The sequence below is a fragment of the Heloderma suspectum genome, chromosome 5, assembly GCF_057233095.1.
Source record: "Heloderma suspectum isolate Gila_16-S chromosome 5, 16-S_ref, whole genome shotgun sequence".
NCBI classification, from domain to species: domain Eukaryota; kingdom Metazoa; phylum Chordata; class Lepidosauria; order Squamata; family Helodermatidae; genus Heloderma; species Heloderma suspectum.
The window spans coordinates 178,013,739-178,029,527 of record NC_139462.1 but is presented as its reverse complement, the minus strand read 5'-3'; the positions used below and the strand labels follow the sequence as shown (position 1 = coordinate 178,029,527).

General features: G+C 44.2%; 1 protein-coding gene across 8 annotated transcripts in view; it reads left to right on the top strand.

Annotated features, from left to right (window-relative positions):
• Positions 1 to 8,712: 8,712 nt before the first annotated feature.
• TAX1BP1 (Tax1 binding protein 1) overlaps positions 8,713 to 15,789 on the top strand; it is a 62,373-nt gene continuing 55,296 nt past the window's right edge. For 2 of the 8 annotated variants that reach the window (XM_084858495.1, XM_084858491.1), the window contains exon 1: positions 8,713 to 8,772. Coding sequence is in view for 4 of the 8 variants with exons in the window: in XM_084858492.1 (XP_084714618.1) it covers positions 8,998 to 9,023 (26 nt within the window). In the remaining 4 variants the exon portion in view is untranslated. Of the gene's footprint in view, positions 9,024 to 15,789 lie in introns of all 8 variants that reach the window. The other 6 variants (XM_084858494.1, XM_084858489.1, XM_084858493.1 and 3 more) reach the window with 3 other exon arrangements.

The window sequence follows — 15,789 nt, the reverse complement described above, 5'->3', positions numbered from 1 at the left end:
CATAGAATTTGGCCTTGATGGATAAACTGGTTGACTTAGATCAGTCAATTATCTTAGGCTTCCGTCCTCAAATATTGCAAAGTGCAAGCTGTATTTGCTCCCTACCAGCAAAAGTATTTTTGTGAGGACTCATGTGAATAAAACCTTATACCTTACAGTGCAATCCTATGCTTGTTTTCTTGGAAGTAGTCAAATTTACAAAGCCTGCTGAAAGAACTAGGTCTTTGCTATATGGTAAAAATTAGGAGCACAAAAACTAGGTGGGACTCCTTAGGGCAAGAATGGGTAACCCTTTTCCTGTCAAGATCCATATTCCCTTGGTCAACACTGTTGGGTGACTGTATTCCAGCAGTGGGCATATCCAGAGCCCAAAGTGGGCAGAGTTACAGATGTACTTACTGAACAAAGGTAAGAGTCACATTTGCATCCAAGCATTTGCCTTCCCCAACTTGGGCACATTTCCCTCCAACAGCTTTGTAGCTGGGACACAGAGCAGGAAGGACTAAAGAATATCAGTAAGCCAGAACAAGGTCTGGGATGGGGCCATGGCCTGGGAAGACTCCAGAGGTCTGGACTGAGAGGCCTGGAAGCCTGCATTTGGTCCATGGGCCAGAATTCCCCACTTCTGCCTAAAGGACAGCATGTCCAAAAAGGCCCTGTCTCTTGTAGCTACTTGAACTACAAGATAGTGGGGACATAGAAGAGGATATCTAATACTGATCTGAGTGTGGGGATGTATGCAGTGTATATGAAAAGAATGGCCTTTAAGGTACCCTCATCCAGGATGTTTAGGGCTTTAAAGGTAATGCCTTTGTATTTTTCCCTCATGGAATAAGGATAGTCATAAAAGTATGGCATTGTTACTGTTGCGATTTTTCTAAACCCAGAATAAGGATTTACAACAAGCAGCTAGGAAGTACATGTCCCAGGGAGAGGGGTTGACAACACTGGGGCCTTGAGCTATGTCTGAGTTTGCCCAATCACTGGCACCATATATGGTCTAAGCTTTCCCACTATATCTTTGCCTAACTGCATTCCCCTAATACGAATGGAAGTAAGCATGACACTTGCATTCACAGCTACTTCAAAATACCAGAAGAACGGTTTTAAAACCCTGCATGTGATAGTGCCTCTATTGATAAGGCTGGGATTTTATAGGTGTGAACTGATCCAGCACACAGAATTAAATCTCACTGGGGCTTTTTTCCAAGCAGATGTGCATAGCATTGCTACCTATAGAGGGTTTTAAAAAAAGAAAAAGAAACTGCAAATAGTTAAAACTGCAAATATCATTTGAGTAAATTCATCAGGAAATGTTCTAAAATAATCACAGGACAAACACAGTGTTCAGACATGCTCATGGGTCTTACACAATGCCTTTCTGCAAATAGGATGTTGATGTTGTTTTGCATAGAAGAAAGTCTACAGATGGAGAGGGTGAAGTATGGGTCCTTGGAAGCAGTTTTAAGAGGCAGGGCCCCTCAGCAGTCAAGAAACACACTCAGTGAGTTAAGGGTCATGCAACAAGTCTTGGCAGAGTGGGTATACAGGACCCTGAGTATTGTTTTAGTTGGAGCCCCACATTTATCTCTATGTGCCAATCTCTTTTATCTGTATTAAACTGTACATCCTCAATAAACTGATAGTGATTTGAGTCAGCTGGCAATAGCCATCTATCTTTTAGATAAAAGGTTTCACAGCAGCATTGCAGGTATAGGATGCTGGGTATTTCTGTGTCTGTAAGAAGGTACACAAGAAGTAAAAAAATGCGTGTGCTATAAATAAGAAATGAAACACTCCTCCAGACATGGGGCTCCAGTACACATATATTAATTACACACCAGAGAGCAAAATCATAGTGAGTTCAAGCACTTAATTCACAATTTGCATTTATTAAAAAACATTCCATGACTTTAACAATACAGTCATCCAACTGTGAAGTAACAGCAATTCAGATGTGCTCATTGACAGAAAATGTGGTTTCTTATGCCCATTGTACAATGCAAAGCTGCCAAGTTTCACACCTTTGGTCTTTATTTTTTTTTCTTTCCCTCTCCACCCTCCCATACATACACAATTAACATGTCTGCTCTCACCTATATCCTTATGGGAAAAGTCACACATTGCATCAATCTCGCTCATACTGATTTAAATAACCTGGCAACCTTTGAATAGATTTAGTTCATCAATTCCAGTTACGAGTTGGCAAAGAAAGCCAACACACACACAGGATTTTCTCCTGAGCAGACAATACTAGGAATACGTTATTTCCAATATATTCCAAAGGGATGCCTTCCATCTCTCTAGAAGTATGTGCACAATTACTAGTTTTAGTACCCAGGAAGCAAACATTGTCAAAATTAAGTATAACAGGAAGATAATTTATAATGGAAAAAGCCAGATGCAGAGTGATGTCAAAATGAATTTTCTGATAGATTATTTTAGATGAAAAGGTAACTCATACACCAGGGGTCCCCAACGCAGCACCCCGTGGGCACCATGGTGCCCCCAGGATCTCCAGTGGTGCCCATGAAGCTCTCCCCTCCCTGCCCCCTTTACAAAAATTGTTTGAAGAAAAACCTTGGTAAATATTGGGGCAATCTTCTTTCTATCCCTTGCTAGCCTCTAGCCTTACTCTTTTTCTCCCCTCTACTCCTTTGCATTACTGTTTTTCCCTCTCTGCCTCCCAGCCTCTAGCCTCACTATTCCCTCCTCCTCTTTGGCTTGTCCCCCCCACCCCAAGCTTCTAGCCTTGCTCTTTCTTTCTCTCCCCTATTGCATTGCTATTTCCCCTTCCCTCCTAGCCTTGCTATTTCTCTCTCCAGCCCCTCTTTGGCTCACTTTTGACTAGCCAGGCCCCCATGGCATTATGTGATGAACCACATCCTCCATGGGAGCCATTTTGTGCTTGTGCCCATAGCATTTCTCAAATTTCTAAATGGGCCCATGGGTCCAAAAAGGTTGGGGACCCGTGCTGTACATCAACTCTAGAATGAACTCCTGTTTAATTGATGACATATATACCTTTCATATTTCATAGTAACCTCAGACTTTTGTGAAGAACTGGTGCAGAAATTAGACTTTATCCATAATGAAGCATTTAAATCAACTTATGTGTGCCACTCTGCATTAGTACCATCACGTGGTATCATCATTACACTTTATTTTCATCACCTGAAGTTCTTTAATAGCAGAATCATTTTTATTGCTTCACAGTATACAGATGTACGAGATGGTATTGCATGATAAAGATATTTCAAGGTTTTATGGTTGCAATAAGTGTTTGTGAAAACTTTTCTAAGTATGATTTTTAAAATAACGTAAAAAAAAAAAACAGAAGAGGAAATTAGTAACATCATGGAGTTTCTTTTTCTGTGGACAAAAGGGCACTGCTCATGGAAGGGGCCTCCACCTGATTTTTGTGGATCCCCTCTCCCCCAAGACACAACTCGCCCCATTCAACAGGGTCCCCCAATCCTCTGTGTAGCAAGTTTACTTCCACCTGCCCAGTTGCATGTGCTTAAATCTGGATCCAACCCATTACATCTGTCTACATATCCTTAGATGTAGATATAATTATTTAAGTACTAAAACAAATAGTGATGTATTATTCCATAGGTAATATAATTAATAACGATAAAGTTGGAAAGAACCTAAAGACCGTCAACTGTAACCTCCACAATGAGACAGACTACCCATTCCTGATCAGCTTGCATGTCTACAATACAGTGTGCCATGTCAAGACAGTTGCTTAACAGCTGCACCCCATCGTGGAGGTGCCTGACGATGCCTTCATCTGACTCAGGCAAGGGAACCCCAAACTAAGGATGCAAAGTAGTTGGAAATGAGGTATTCTTGGTAGCTTCTGGTGGTAAGCAATTATTGGGTTGGATCCAGACAGCAATTATGGAGTTGGATCCAGACTTAGTTATGCTTAGCGTAGGCTCACTGAAATAAATGGTAACTTAAGTCCCATTGACTTAAGTCTCATTCATTTTTATAGGTCTACTCTATGACTGGGTTCATACAACACGACAACCCACCATGGGCAGCCAGCCATGGTGAGTTGTTGCGTTGTCCAAACCTGGCGCGTTCTCCACAGGGTGGCTTAGTTCTTGCAAACAAGCCACCCCAACCACCCATGGCATGTTGTAGGGCTGTTCATACCCATGGTTGGTTGTCATGTCATCCGAACCCAGGAGAGCAATTTTATTGTGGGTTGCCAGGATCAGATACAGAACCACTTGACAAGAGCAGCAACCCACACCCCCGCCCGCCCCATGCCACTCTTCACTATCTCACCAGTGCCACCTCCAGCCTCGCTTGCCAGTGATGCCCCTCCACTGATGCCGAAATGGCACTTCAGAAGAACCATCACTCGTTTGTCACCTTTTAAAAAACACACCTGGTGCTTCAAAAATGAGCAGATGGGGTCATTTTTTAAAATTATTTTTTCTTGGTCTTTCGCAAGTGTGCAAGAGTGCACTTACAGCTGTCCAATATGTGTACTCTTGCCTGGTCAATTTCCTTGTATATTTCAGCTGTCAAAGGGAGCTGCAAAGTGGAATAGGTCACATACAAGGAAACTGACAAGCCATGGTTGCATATAAGCTAATTTGTGCAGTGGTACACCAAAAGTGGGGGAACAATACCTCCTCCTTGGCAATGTGACCCTCTCACTTTACACTGTTGAACTGACACTTCTCCATGCCCTCCACCTTTTCAACACTTCTCTGAGTCTCTAGCTAGTCCAGAAATGGGAGTTATTAACTCCCCACCCCCTTTTTTTGCTGCTCAGAGCAATTTTCAGAGCAATTACTGCTGTGGTTACTGCACTTCACTGGATGTGTGCAAATATTCCCAACAGTTTAAAAAAAAATTAAAAGGCAGCTGCATGGGACAGAGTAAATGGGATCCATGGGGGGGTATAAATACAGCTGGTGCAGGCACCCCATTTGCTCATTCCCATTCAGCCACCCTCTAAGGTTGTTTTTGTTTTTAACTGTTGGGAATATTTGCACAAATTTAAAGGCTGCGAAGTAAATGCAGGAGAAATTTGTGCATATTTAAGGACTGGGAAGTTAAGGAAATTGACACAACTGCAATAACTGCTCCAAAACAGAGCACCAAAAAGCGGGGTGGGAGCCAATGTCTCCCCTTTCTGGACTTTGCTCAAGACTCAGGAAAGTGCTGAATGGGAGGAGGACACCGAGAAGTGTCATTTCAGCACTTAAAAGTGAGAGGATTACATTACCGAGGACATATTGTCCCTCCCCCCCCCACACACACACTTTTGGGGCACTTACTCCATTTGCCTTTCCCACCCATTTTGGTGCTTCTGAATTGTGCTGCTAGGTCCTTCCTTTCTCTTACAATCAGGTTTCCCCTGGTTCTTCACAACTGTGCTCAAATTAGCCTATATACAGCCTTGTCTTGTCAATTTCATTGTAGGTTACCTACAGCACTGCCATGCTCCTGTTGGCAGCTGCAACATACAAGGACATTGACAAGGCAAGGCTACACATATCGGACAGGTGAAAGTCCACTCTTGCATGCTTGCGAAAGAATGGGAAAAACAATAATTTTAAAATTACAAACATGTTTGCATACTCCTGAAGCACTGGGAGAAAAAGAAGGTGGCAAACAAAAAGGGGTAGCAATCGGAGTGGGGAAGGGGCCAGGTCAAGGAGACAAGACAGGTTCTGCTACAAAGGCACCTGGGATTCATGCTGGAACCAGCTGGAGGACTGAGGGAGAAGGAAGGGGAGAAGAAGCCACAGCAAGCCCAATCAACTGTAGGGCATACCATGGGTTGTTCTAAGAAGAACCAACCTACCGTGGCTTATTTGCAGGGTGGCTTAACATGATGTGAGAACCCACCGTACGACTAAATCTGAATCCAACCCATTTGCTGATTCAAGCAAAATGGACAGAGAGGAAGAAGACAAGGAACTGTTTAAGTACAGACTAGATCAGCCCAGCACATTGTGGCCATAAGGACTAAGTGCTGGAGGAAGCTGGGATGTCTGTCATCCTTGTACACGTATGTAAAGCTAAGCTTTAATAGAACATTAGCCCTTCAAAGAGGGCAAATGGAACTTCCTCTAGTGACTAATCGCTATAGTCTAGTGTAGAGGTGCAGAACCAAATCCAGCCCTCCTAGAGTCCCAATCCAGCCCTCCAGGGTCCCCCAGATGGCCTCTCCCCTGGCCCCACCTCTTTTCTTTGTTCACCAATTGTTTGGTGGTTTCCTGGCTTTTGTGTAGTTTTTCCCCATATTCCAAAAGGTTGAAACGCCTCTTCTAAGGCTCTTACTGGTAGTAAGAGCTTTAAGCTAAAATATGCTGGTATTTTTGGCCTTGCCTCTTTTGCCTTAGGATGTGCTTCCCTGAGAACCTCTCCAAAATGGAATTTGGCCCTTGAGCTGAAACGGGTTTAGCACCCTTGGTCTCGTGCCTACATCCAATAAAATAACAGCCACAGGCTATGCTGAGCAATTTAGCACTACTCTCTGCTACCTTGAAACTAGCACAAGAAGACCTAACAGCCTGTCTGGAGAACCATGCCACAAAACAAGAGCAATAATCTTTGGAATCAACAGCATTTGCACCATGCCTCACAACTTCTGCTCTGTTAAATAACAACAGTAAGAGTGAACAGTGGATAAAGAGAAATGGCACTACTCCAGAAGGAGCAGAGTGGGGATGAAATGCACATGGTTACCACTTCTGGTTTAGAAAAATCATTGCTCTCCGAATGAACCAGGCAAGCTAGTTTCACATCTGCCCAAAATGTAAGTGTTCAAAGGAAGAGGAATCATTAAATGTTCACTTCCTTTGCTTTTTGAAATAATTTGTATGTCTTTAAACTTTCTTAAAACCATTATGAAATAACATTATAATGGCAAGGAATAGCAGACCGCTTGACCCCCATATTTTCTGTTACTCCTTCTATTATACTCTTTGGCACTTTGTTTTTGTCTCTACTCCTGTATGTGTGTGTATTGAAAAGCCCTTGCTACCTCATAGTTTTATTAGTTTCTGCCTTGTCTTCCTGATGATTTTTTTTTTTTTAGCATTGACCTATGGCCTGCTGTTTTTGCTGTCAGTGTATTTTGGGGCTTGATTGGAACAATGGAGTTAGAAAAAAATCTGCCAGACCATAACAATTGTATTCGGTTTTGTTTTTAAAAATTATACTTATATACCTGGATTTTAAAATTCCATCTCTATATATTCTGAAAGTTTTGGGTAACTTCCAACATGTTTAGGTTATCACTAGCTCCTGATCTATTGTTTTAACAGTCCCAGAATAATGGGGCTTTATTCGGAAGTGATGACTCGCTCCCACTTGTATCCAACATTAAAGCAGGAGTCCTCGTTCTGCCTCACCATTCCTGAATTCCATCCCACTGCTCTGAAGATGTTACAACTACAGGTGCTATTTCCTAAAAGCTGGTAGCCCTAGACAATTATGAACCCAAAGGCTGAAAAATACAAATCTGATACTAAGGCTGCAAACCATTCCTCATTTACTTGGGAGTAAGCACCATTGACCGCAATGGTATTTACCTCTGAGTAGACATGCATAGGATTGCACTGTAAATCAACCTCTGGCCCAAGATAAATTTGAGAGTGGCTTTCATATACTAGCCTTTAAAAGCTTCTTCTTCCAGAAGATGCATGCTTCTGGAAGAGGCTCAATCACTTTATATACCAGGAACCCAGTGACCATTACACATATCAACAGGTTTCTACCTTCCACTCCAAACACACCCTACAATATAATCCCATTTGTACCTCATCAGACAGGGACTCGCACCTAAAAAAAAATTACACCAAACATTCCTTAAACCATGATATTCACCCGATGAGTGGAAAAAGTGATCAACAAGGTCAGATTGGTATCTAGGAATAATCTAGTACAGGGTTAGATGTTAAACAAAATAAAGGGGCGGGGAGAAGGGAAAGAGAAACAGGGCATGATTGATGCTGCTGCCCCAAACTCTACAGTTTATAATAGTCTCAGGGTGCAATCCTTTGCATGCTTAGAAAGACAGAACAAAAAAACTCCTACAACTCCAGTGCTGGCTGGGGAATACTGAGAATTGTAGGAGGTTTTTTCTGTCTTACCATACTTAGGATTCCACCCTTTATTATTTCCAGAGGGGAGCCTTGTTAAGCCTATTGGCCCAGAAACAGAGCCCTGAGGCACCTGAAGACTAACGAATTTATTCTGAACAACTTTCATCTGCCAGAATAAATTCGTTAGTCTTTCAGAGGCCACAAAACTCTTCGCTGTCTTAATTATGCCTACATAAGTTCTCCTGCTCTTCATCATCAGTGTGGCATAAACGGCGGACGGGAGGCAACATCATCACGACCAGGTTCTTGACTTTCCGTTTGTTTGCACATCCGGCCCGACTAAGAGTTCTGGAGACCCCGAAAGCACGCTCACGACTTCGTAACACTTTGGCCAGTCCTGATATTGGGGCGGGATCGCCACTCTCAGCGAGGCGAGCACCCCCTAAGCGTAACGAACGGCGCCTTCGTCTTTCTTCCTTGTAACAATTCGGGGGGGGGGAGGGGCGGCGAGAGAAGGCAACGGGACTAAAAAGGATGACGTGCCAGTTGCGTGCATCGACTCGGAAACGTCACGCGGAAGGAAAAGGACGCTCATACGCACGAAGCCCGGAAGTGACGCGCGGGGGCCGTGCGATGTGGGGGGTAATGGCGGCTGCAGATCGGCGCTGTTGAAGTCGCCACCGTCCTTGTAGGTAAGCGGCCTAGTCAGCCAGTGGCTGTTGCCTTCTCCCCCCTTCCCTGCCCATGTCAAGCGCGGGGGAAGTTTATTGACCCTCAGTGCCTCGTTTTCTGTGGCGCCGGTCGTGTCCTTCGTCATAACGTCGCCGTCTCCTCCGGGCTTGGCCAACCGTTCCGTACAGCAGTGGCGTGGAAGGGAAGCGGCGGTGATGGTGCGGTGCGTACGCGAGCGCGAATGCGGGAGTTCTCGCCCTTGTTGAGGTGACTTAGGGGCGGCCCCTGCTCTCCAGGGTGGGAGAGGCGGGTCAGACTTGGGTGCGTTTGAATGTATGGCGGCAACGTGGGGTGGTGGTCGCGAGGACGGATGAGCCCGGCCGGGAGACGGGTTCCAAGGTTAGGGTGCGATGGAAAATGGCGAAGAAGTAGATGTGGGGTGGAACTCTGTGTGTGCGTGTTGAGTGCCAGAGACGTATCGAAATGTGCTTTCTGTTTAATGTGGGGTGTTAGTAAGCGGTGGGAGGAGTACGGAGAAGGACTAGCTTGGAGAGGTTAAACTGGCGAGAGGGAACGTGCACTGCAGCGAGCGAGCACGGGGATGGCGAGAGAGCAGGTGAACCTACTTGGAAGGAGAGTGGGCCCTGTGTAGGCTTGTACCGCAAATGTGTTGCGGGGTGTGTGTGTGTGTGTGTGTGTGTGTCAAGTGCTCCCCCCTCCCCCGCCACTGAAACAATTTAGGAGAAAAAAGGGAAAAATTAACCTTGCAACTGGGTAGAGGCTTTTCTCTTTCTCGTAATAACAGCAAGTCTTTACAGCAAGCAGAGAGAGAGAGGAACTAAACGAGTGTGGTCTGTCTCCCCTTGGTAATGCTATTGTCTTGGCTATAGTACAGCTTTGCCTTTAAAATCAGCACACTGTGAGGTTTGTAAACAAGCTGCTTTCTCAGTCCAAACTACTTCCACTTTTGGTAGCTTTCACTGCTTGCAAATTGTAGATGGGTTTTTGTACTTAAAACACAACAGTAACTTGTGGCTACTGTTTGCTCATAAGTATCAATGCTTCGTAGATAACCTTTCCAGATGCACACAGCAGCAACTTTTCCTTGTTGGAATGGGTTTGATCTATTCTGGGAGGAGAGAGGTGAGGTGTGTGTATGTGTGATGTTATACCCTTAAATTACAAATTGTAATTTGTAACTGTACATCTGTATGCATATTCTCCTTGGATTAAGCAACTATTGAAGCTTCATGATTGTTATATCAGTGGGTGGAGTGTGTTTTTAAAGCTAGTTCTTATGTATATATTAGATGAACTAATTTTGGTAAGTTATTTATTCATTTATTTCATTTCTGTACTACCCAATAACTGAAGCTGACTGGGCAGTTCACAAAAATTATTTATAAACATCTTTTGTTACAAAGTTGATTTTGAGTGAACTTGAGGAATATTCCTCTTCAATGCTGCTATTTGCAATGGAAACCAAAAGAGTACATTTATTATGGTTATAATAAGGGGATAGCAATAATCAATGGCATACATTTATTCCTGGATATGAAATATATAGAAAGTAGGCTGCCTTGTTGGTGCTTTTCCAAGAGCATTAAGAACATAAGAGGAGCCATACTGAATCAAACTAAAGGCCTATCTACTCCAGCATTCTGTTCAGGCATTGTCCAACCAGTGCCTGTGGGAAGCCCACAAGTAGGGCATGAGTGCAATGAATTTCCCACTGGATTTCGTTGAATGGAATAAATCTTAAAGCATAGTAGAAACACAGTCAAGCTGCAGCCCTATACACCATTATTTGGTAATAAGTCCCATTGAGCTCCATGGGACTTCTTTCTGAGTAAACATGTACTGGATTGTGTTGTCAGTCACACTGAATACCAAAACCAAATGCTGAGGGCATGTTATCCACTCCTGACCAATGTTATAATGATGAGCTTGACATGGGGGAAAAATCTGGGGGCTTCAACTATCTTCACATTGGCTGGAAAATATACATTCAGGCCATGAAGTGATATGAAATATCTCAATATGATAAACAATTATACCTTGCAATGATTGGTCATGGAGATGACAAAGAGAGAACCTGGATAGATTTGTATTGTCGACAAACAGCTTTTTTGTGACTAACACCATACAGTTGAACATATGAGTGCCTAGTAAGCTTAATAAGACTACATTTAATTGTAGAAGAGAGAATTTCCCAAAAATCAGGTGGTCCTTCAGATGCCCTAGTCTCAAAAAATTAAGGGCTTTAGGCTGCAGTCTTATGTTCACTTATCTGGGACTAAGCCTCATTGAATTCAGTATACTTACTCTTAAATAGACATAAGATTGCACTGCTAATGCCATAAACCAGCATTTTGAACTGTTTTTTGAAACAAACTGGCTGTATTTATTAGAATAATGTATTTATTACGGCCAATTAACACTTCCAATTTAATGTGCAAGTTTCTGAAGTGTGTCAAAACCTTCCTTAGGCTGGATGCTGCCAGAATTTGTTACAAAAGTAAAAATATGTTTCATATTGAAGACATGATGTTAAAGCATTTGTCTGCAGACTGTTCCAGTTTTAAGATAATGGCAGAAATTCTTGCAGGGTCTAATCAGGTTAGAACATTGCCTTTGGTTAGGGCCTTGAATGGCATAGCTATATACTGGGATAAGGAAGCAACTGAAACATTTTTGAAAATATAAAAACAAGTTGTAAACCATGTCCTTTGCTAGCATGATACAGCAGACATTATAGAGTCTGCTGATATGAAAAACAGTTTTTTAAAAAAGGAATCCTATCTGGCTTGTTCGTTCTTCCACTAAACTCCTATAAAACAAGAATCATATGGGACACTAGATGAACAGATTTATTGTAGTATAAGCTTTCATGGACTAGGACCCACTTCAGACACATGAAGTATTATCTTTTGGTATACATACACATGGGTATATTATAGTCAATGGAGCCAAAATGCCATGAAATATAAAGGCTGTGGTGTATGAGAATTTTATGCAAATGTTCAAATAAAACAAAGTAATCACAGTGGCCAGTCATAAGTTATGCTAATTAAACCTATAGTGCAAGAGAAAGCCTGGTCTTGATTGAGGCCTAAATAAATAGAATCAAACTTGCTGAGGAAGTTTAATCTTTCAGTTTCACACTAGAAACTCCCTTTAAATGTTTTGTTTTTGTTTTGAAGAATAATGATTTTCAGGTTATTGGCAATGTGTCTGGGAAGACTTAAGTGTTCTCTCATTGCTTTCTGAATGATGCCATTTCTGATGTCAGATTTCTGTCAATCTATTGCTTTGTGTAGGGACTACACTATTTGTCCTATGTAGAAAATAGAAGTTGGTACCATTGTGGGTAGTGGATGGCATCTGTTACATTGGAAGATGATCAGGTGAATGAGTCCCTCTTATTGGTGATGTTGCCTGGAAAAATATGGTAACAGAATTGGCACTGGATATGTGGACAGGGCCTACTCCATGAGTCTATATGTCCTCTAGATGGCTTACGTATTGCTGCTGAGTAGCTGTTCTAGATCAGAGGGGCTGTAGCTTGTTGATTCTCTGAAGTGGTTTAGCTGGCAGCTCCAGGTGATAACAAACAATGTCTGTCTCTTTCTCCTCTGATCTGGCCTGTATTAGGCCCATTCGGAGTGTAAGTCTAATTTTATCAATTTATTTCTTCACTTCATTGGGTAGTTATTATAGTTCTAAGAATCCTATAAAGCCTTCCAATGTGAGTCTCTGTCTGAGGAACTGGAACAAATATGGCTGTATTCAGGCTTGGCTCTAGTTAATGGATCATGTCTTGTAGCTGGATATGAATAGTGTCAGTTTGATTTCTCTATGTAAGGTAGTATTTCAAATGACCATTACATAGCTGTACTGTGGTGTCCAGAAAGTGAACGTTCTGCATGGTCTGGTCCAGTTGATGGTAGGATGGAAACCATTGAAGTATTGGTGGGATATCATAAAGCTCTCCTTCCTGTCCATCCAAATGCTACAAGATACCTTGGGTAACGGGGAGATTTTTTGGTTACTAGAGCTGAGGAAGCATTCCTTTAAGTTAGGCATGAGTATGCTGACATACTAGTATGGATCCATGTGGGTACCTGTTCTAGTGCCATCAACTTGAAGGTATATCAGCAAACCTGAAATAGTTGTAGGTGAGAACAATGTAACAAATCTGCATGGCCGGATGTTATGTAGTAACAGGGACAATATTCCTGTTATGTAGTAACGGGGACAATAATTTGTGCCTTAGCTTGTGAGGGATGTTGGCGTGTGGAGTCTCTGGCCTGTTTCATTACTGTGTCTTGTTTAAGGCATGGTGCGTGCTGGGCACCATTTACCTAATTACCTGCCTGGGCAAGGCTTGCTATGTCATCCATACCTGGCTGGGATGTCTTGTTTGAGGGGCAAACTCAGCCCATGGGCTACTTGAGGGTTGTTTCTCCCCTCAAACAAGCTATACCACCTGGGTTCAGATGACACAACAAGCTGTACCTGGCATGTAATTAAGCAAATAGCATCCGGCACTCACCTCAGCTTAAACAAGCCACCATCGCTTGTTTAAGCCATAGTGAGCATGCGAACTGGGTCTGTGTGTCATGGTTGTTAGAATAGTATTATGTAAGAGATTGAAAATGAATTATAGTTTGCTTAGAATCTTGTGTGTCCCACAAATAATTTGACTGCTGGTAGCATAGGGCCTCAGATGAAGTTTATAAACACTAGGCCTGTGCACCACTTCGGCCCGAGGCCCAAACCCCGAGTCAAAGCAGGCCGCTTTGGGCTCCTTTGTGCCCCTTCTGAGGCGAAGTGGAGGGGGCACGAAGCGGCCTGCAGTGGGTCGGGGGCTCACCGAAGCTCTGTGCACTTCGGAGCTTCTGCCCCTGGCCCAGCCACCCTGGCGCCTCCAGGTCTTTACCTGAGCTGCCTTCTCTGCTGCCACTGCTTCTGCCACTGCCACCTTCTCCTCACCACTCCGCCGCTGCCTTCCTTGCCTTCTCTGCTGCCCTGCCGCGGCCGCCTTCTCTGCTGCTGCGCTGCCGCCACCCTGTCTTCACTGCCACTGTGCAATTTTCGACGCCTGCCACTGCTATCTCCTGAGGCCTGGACACATGGTGACTCTTCTTCCAGGGAGTCACCATTTTTAAAATGGCAACTTCCTGGAACTTCCAGGAGGTTGCCATTTTAAAAACGGCGACTCCCTGGAAGAAGACCAGTTGCGCATGTCCAGGCCTCAGGAGATGGCGGCGGTGAAGACAGCAGCAGTGGGTGGCGGCAGCGCAATGGAGAAGGCGGTGATGCGGTGGCAGAGAAGGTGGCGGCAGCAGCAGAGGAGGAGGTGGCCCAGGTAAGGAGCTGGGCGGTTGCGTGGAGGCTTCAGGGGGGACCCAAAGCAAGGTTCACCATCCAAACCCCATTTCGGATTCGAGGTTGAGGTGGGTCGAGGCCCCCCCTGAATCTGCCCGAGCCAGATTGGGCCCGCCTCAAAAGCTGCAAAGCAGCTTCTGAGTCGGATCAGGGAGTCCCTGCACAGCCCTAATAAACAGTGCTAATGTGAAAGTGCTGGTGCCCCAAACAATGAGTCGGCAAGTTACGCAGTTTGAGCCTTTTGGGTAAATATTGAGGCTTCTGGGGCATGTCTGTGCAGATTTGCTCCTGTACATTTATAACTTCATGAAGTTATGTAACCTTTTTGGTATTCCTCGGAATCTGTGGATGTTGGCCTGTAAAATATGGTGGAGAACTGTTGCCAAGCCTCCAGCATGTAGACCAACTTGCTAATAATAGCTCCTCATTTGTCAGCCTGACTATGATGACAAGAGATGGTGTCATGTTCTGCATGGTTGAGATTGTGGCAAGCAGGGTTGTTTGCTGATGGCCTGGACACAATGGCACAAACACTCAGTAAAAATTCAGTGTGGTATTGTAACCATCAGGAAGGAGTCTCATTAAAAAAATCTGTTAAGCTCCCATAAAATCTCTCTACCCACTGAGCTCAATAGCCCTCATGCCCCCAGTTACACTGCATATACGACACCCCTGTACTCTGCATTGCTTAGCCTAGGAATAACTGCTATAATATTTTTTTTACTTGTAATAGCTAGGATAGATTATTACAACGTCCATTTCACACATGCATTCAAAGTGGGCTGGTTTGCATGATCAAACTGCCTATGGTGGCTTATTTAAGCCATAGGGAGAGGGACAGGGGGAGTGTGACCCTGTTGATTCTTCTGGACTTCTCAGCGGCTTTCGATATCATCGACCATGGTATCCTTCTGGATAGCTTGTCTGGGTTGGGAGTTGGAGGCACTGCACTACAGTGCTTCCGCTCCTACCTGGATGGCCGATTCCAGAAGGTGGTTGTTGTTGTTGTTGTTATTTAGTCGTTCAGTCGTGTCCGACTCTTCGTGACCCCATGGACCATAGCACGCCAGGCCTTCCTGTCCTGCGCTCTCTCCTGGAGCGTGCTCAAGTTCATATTCATTGCATCAGTGATGCTATCTAGCCATCTCATCCTCTGCCGTCCCCTTCTCCTTTTGCCCCAGAAGGTGGTGCTGGGGGATTATTGCTCTGTGCCATGGCAATTGTGCCATGGGGTTCCACAGGGCTCTATTTTATCCCCCATGCTGTTTAACATCTACATGAAACCGCTGGGGGAGGTTATCCGGAGGTGTGTGCTGAGGTGCCATCAATATGCGGATGACACCCAGCTCTACCTCTCTTTTTCATCAAAACCAGGCGAGACAGTGGCTGTTCTGAATCAGTGCCTGGGCACGGTAATGGACTGGATGAGGGCCAATAAACTGAAACTCAATCCAGACAAGACGGAGGTACTGTTAGTGGGTGGTTCGTCTGCCCGGCTAGGTGATATTCATCCTGTTCTGGAGGGGGTTGCACTCCCCCTAAAGGATCAGGTTCGTAGTTTGGGGGTGCTCTTGGATCCACAACTGTCACTTGAGGGGGCATTCAGTGGCACGGAGCACTTTTTATCAGCTTAGGCTGGTAT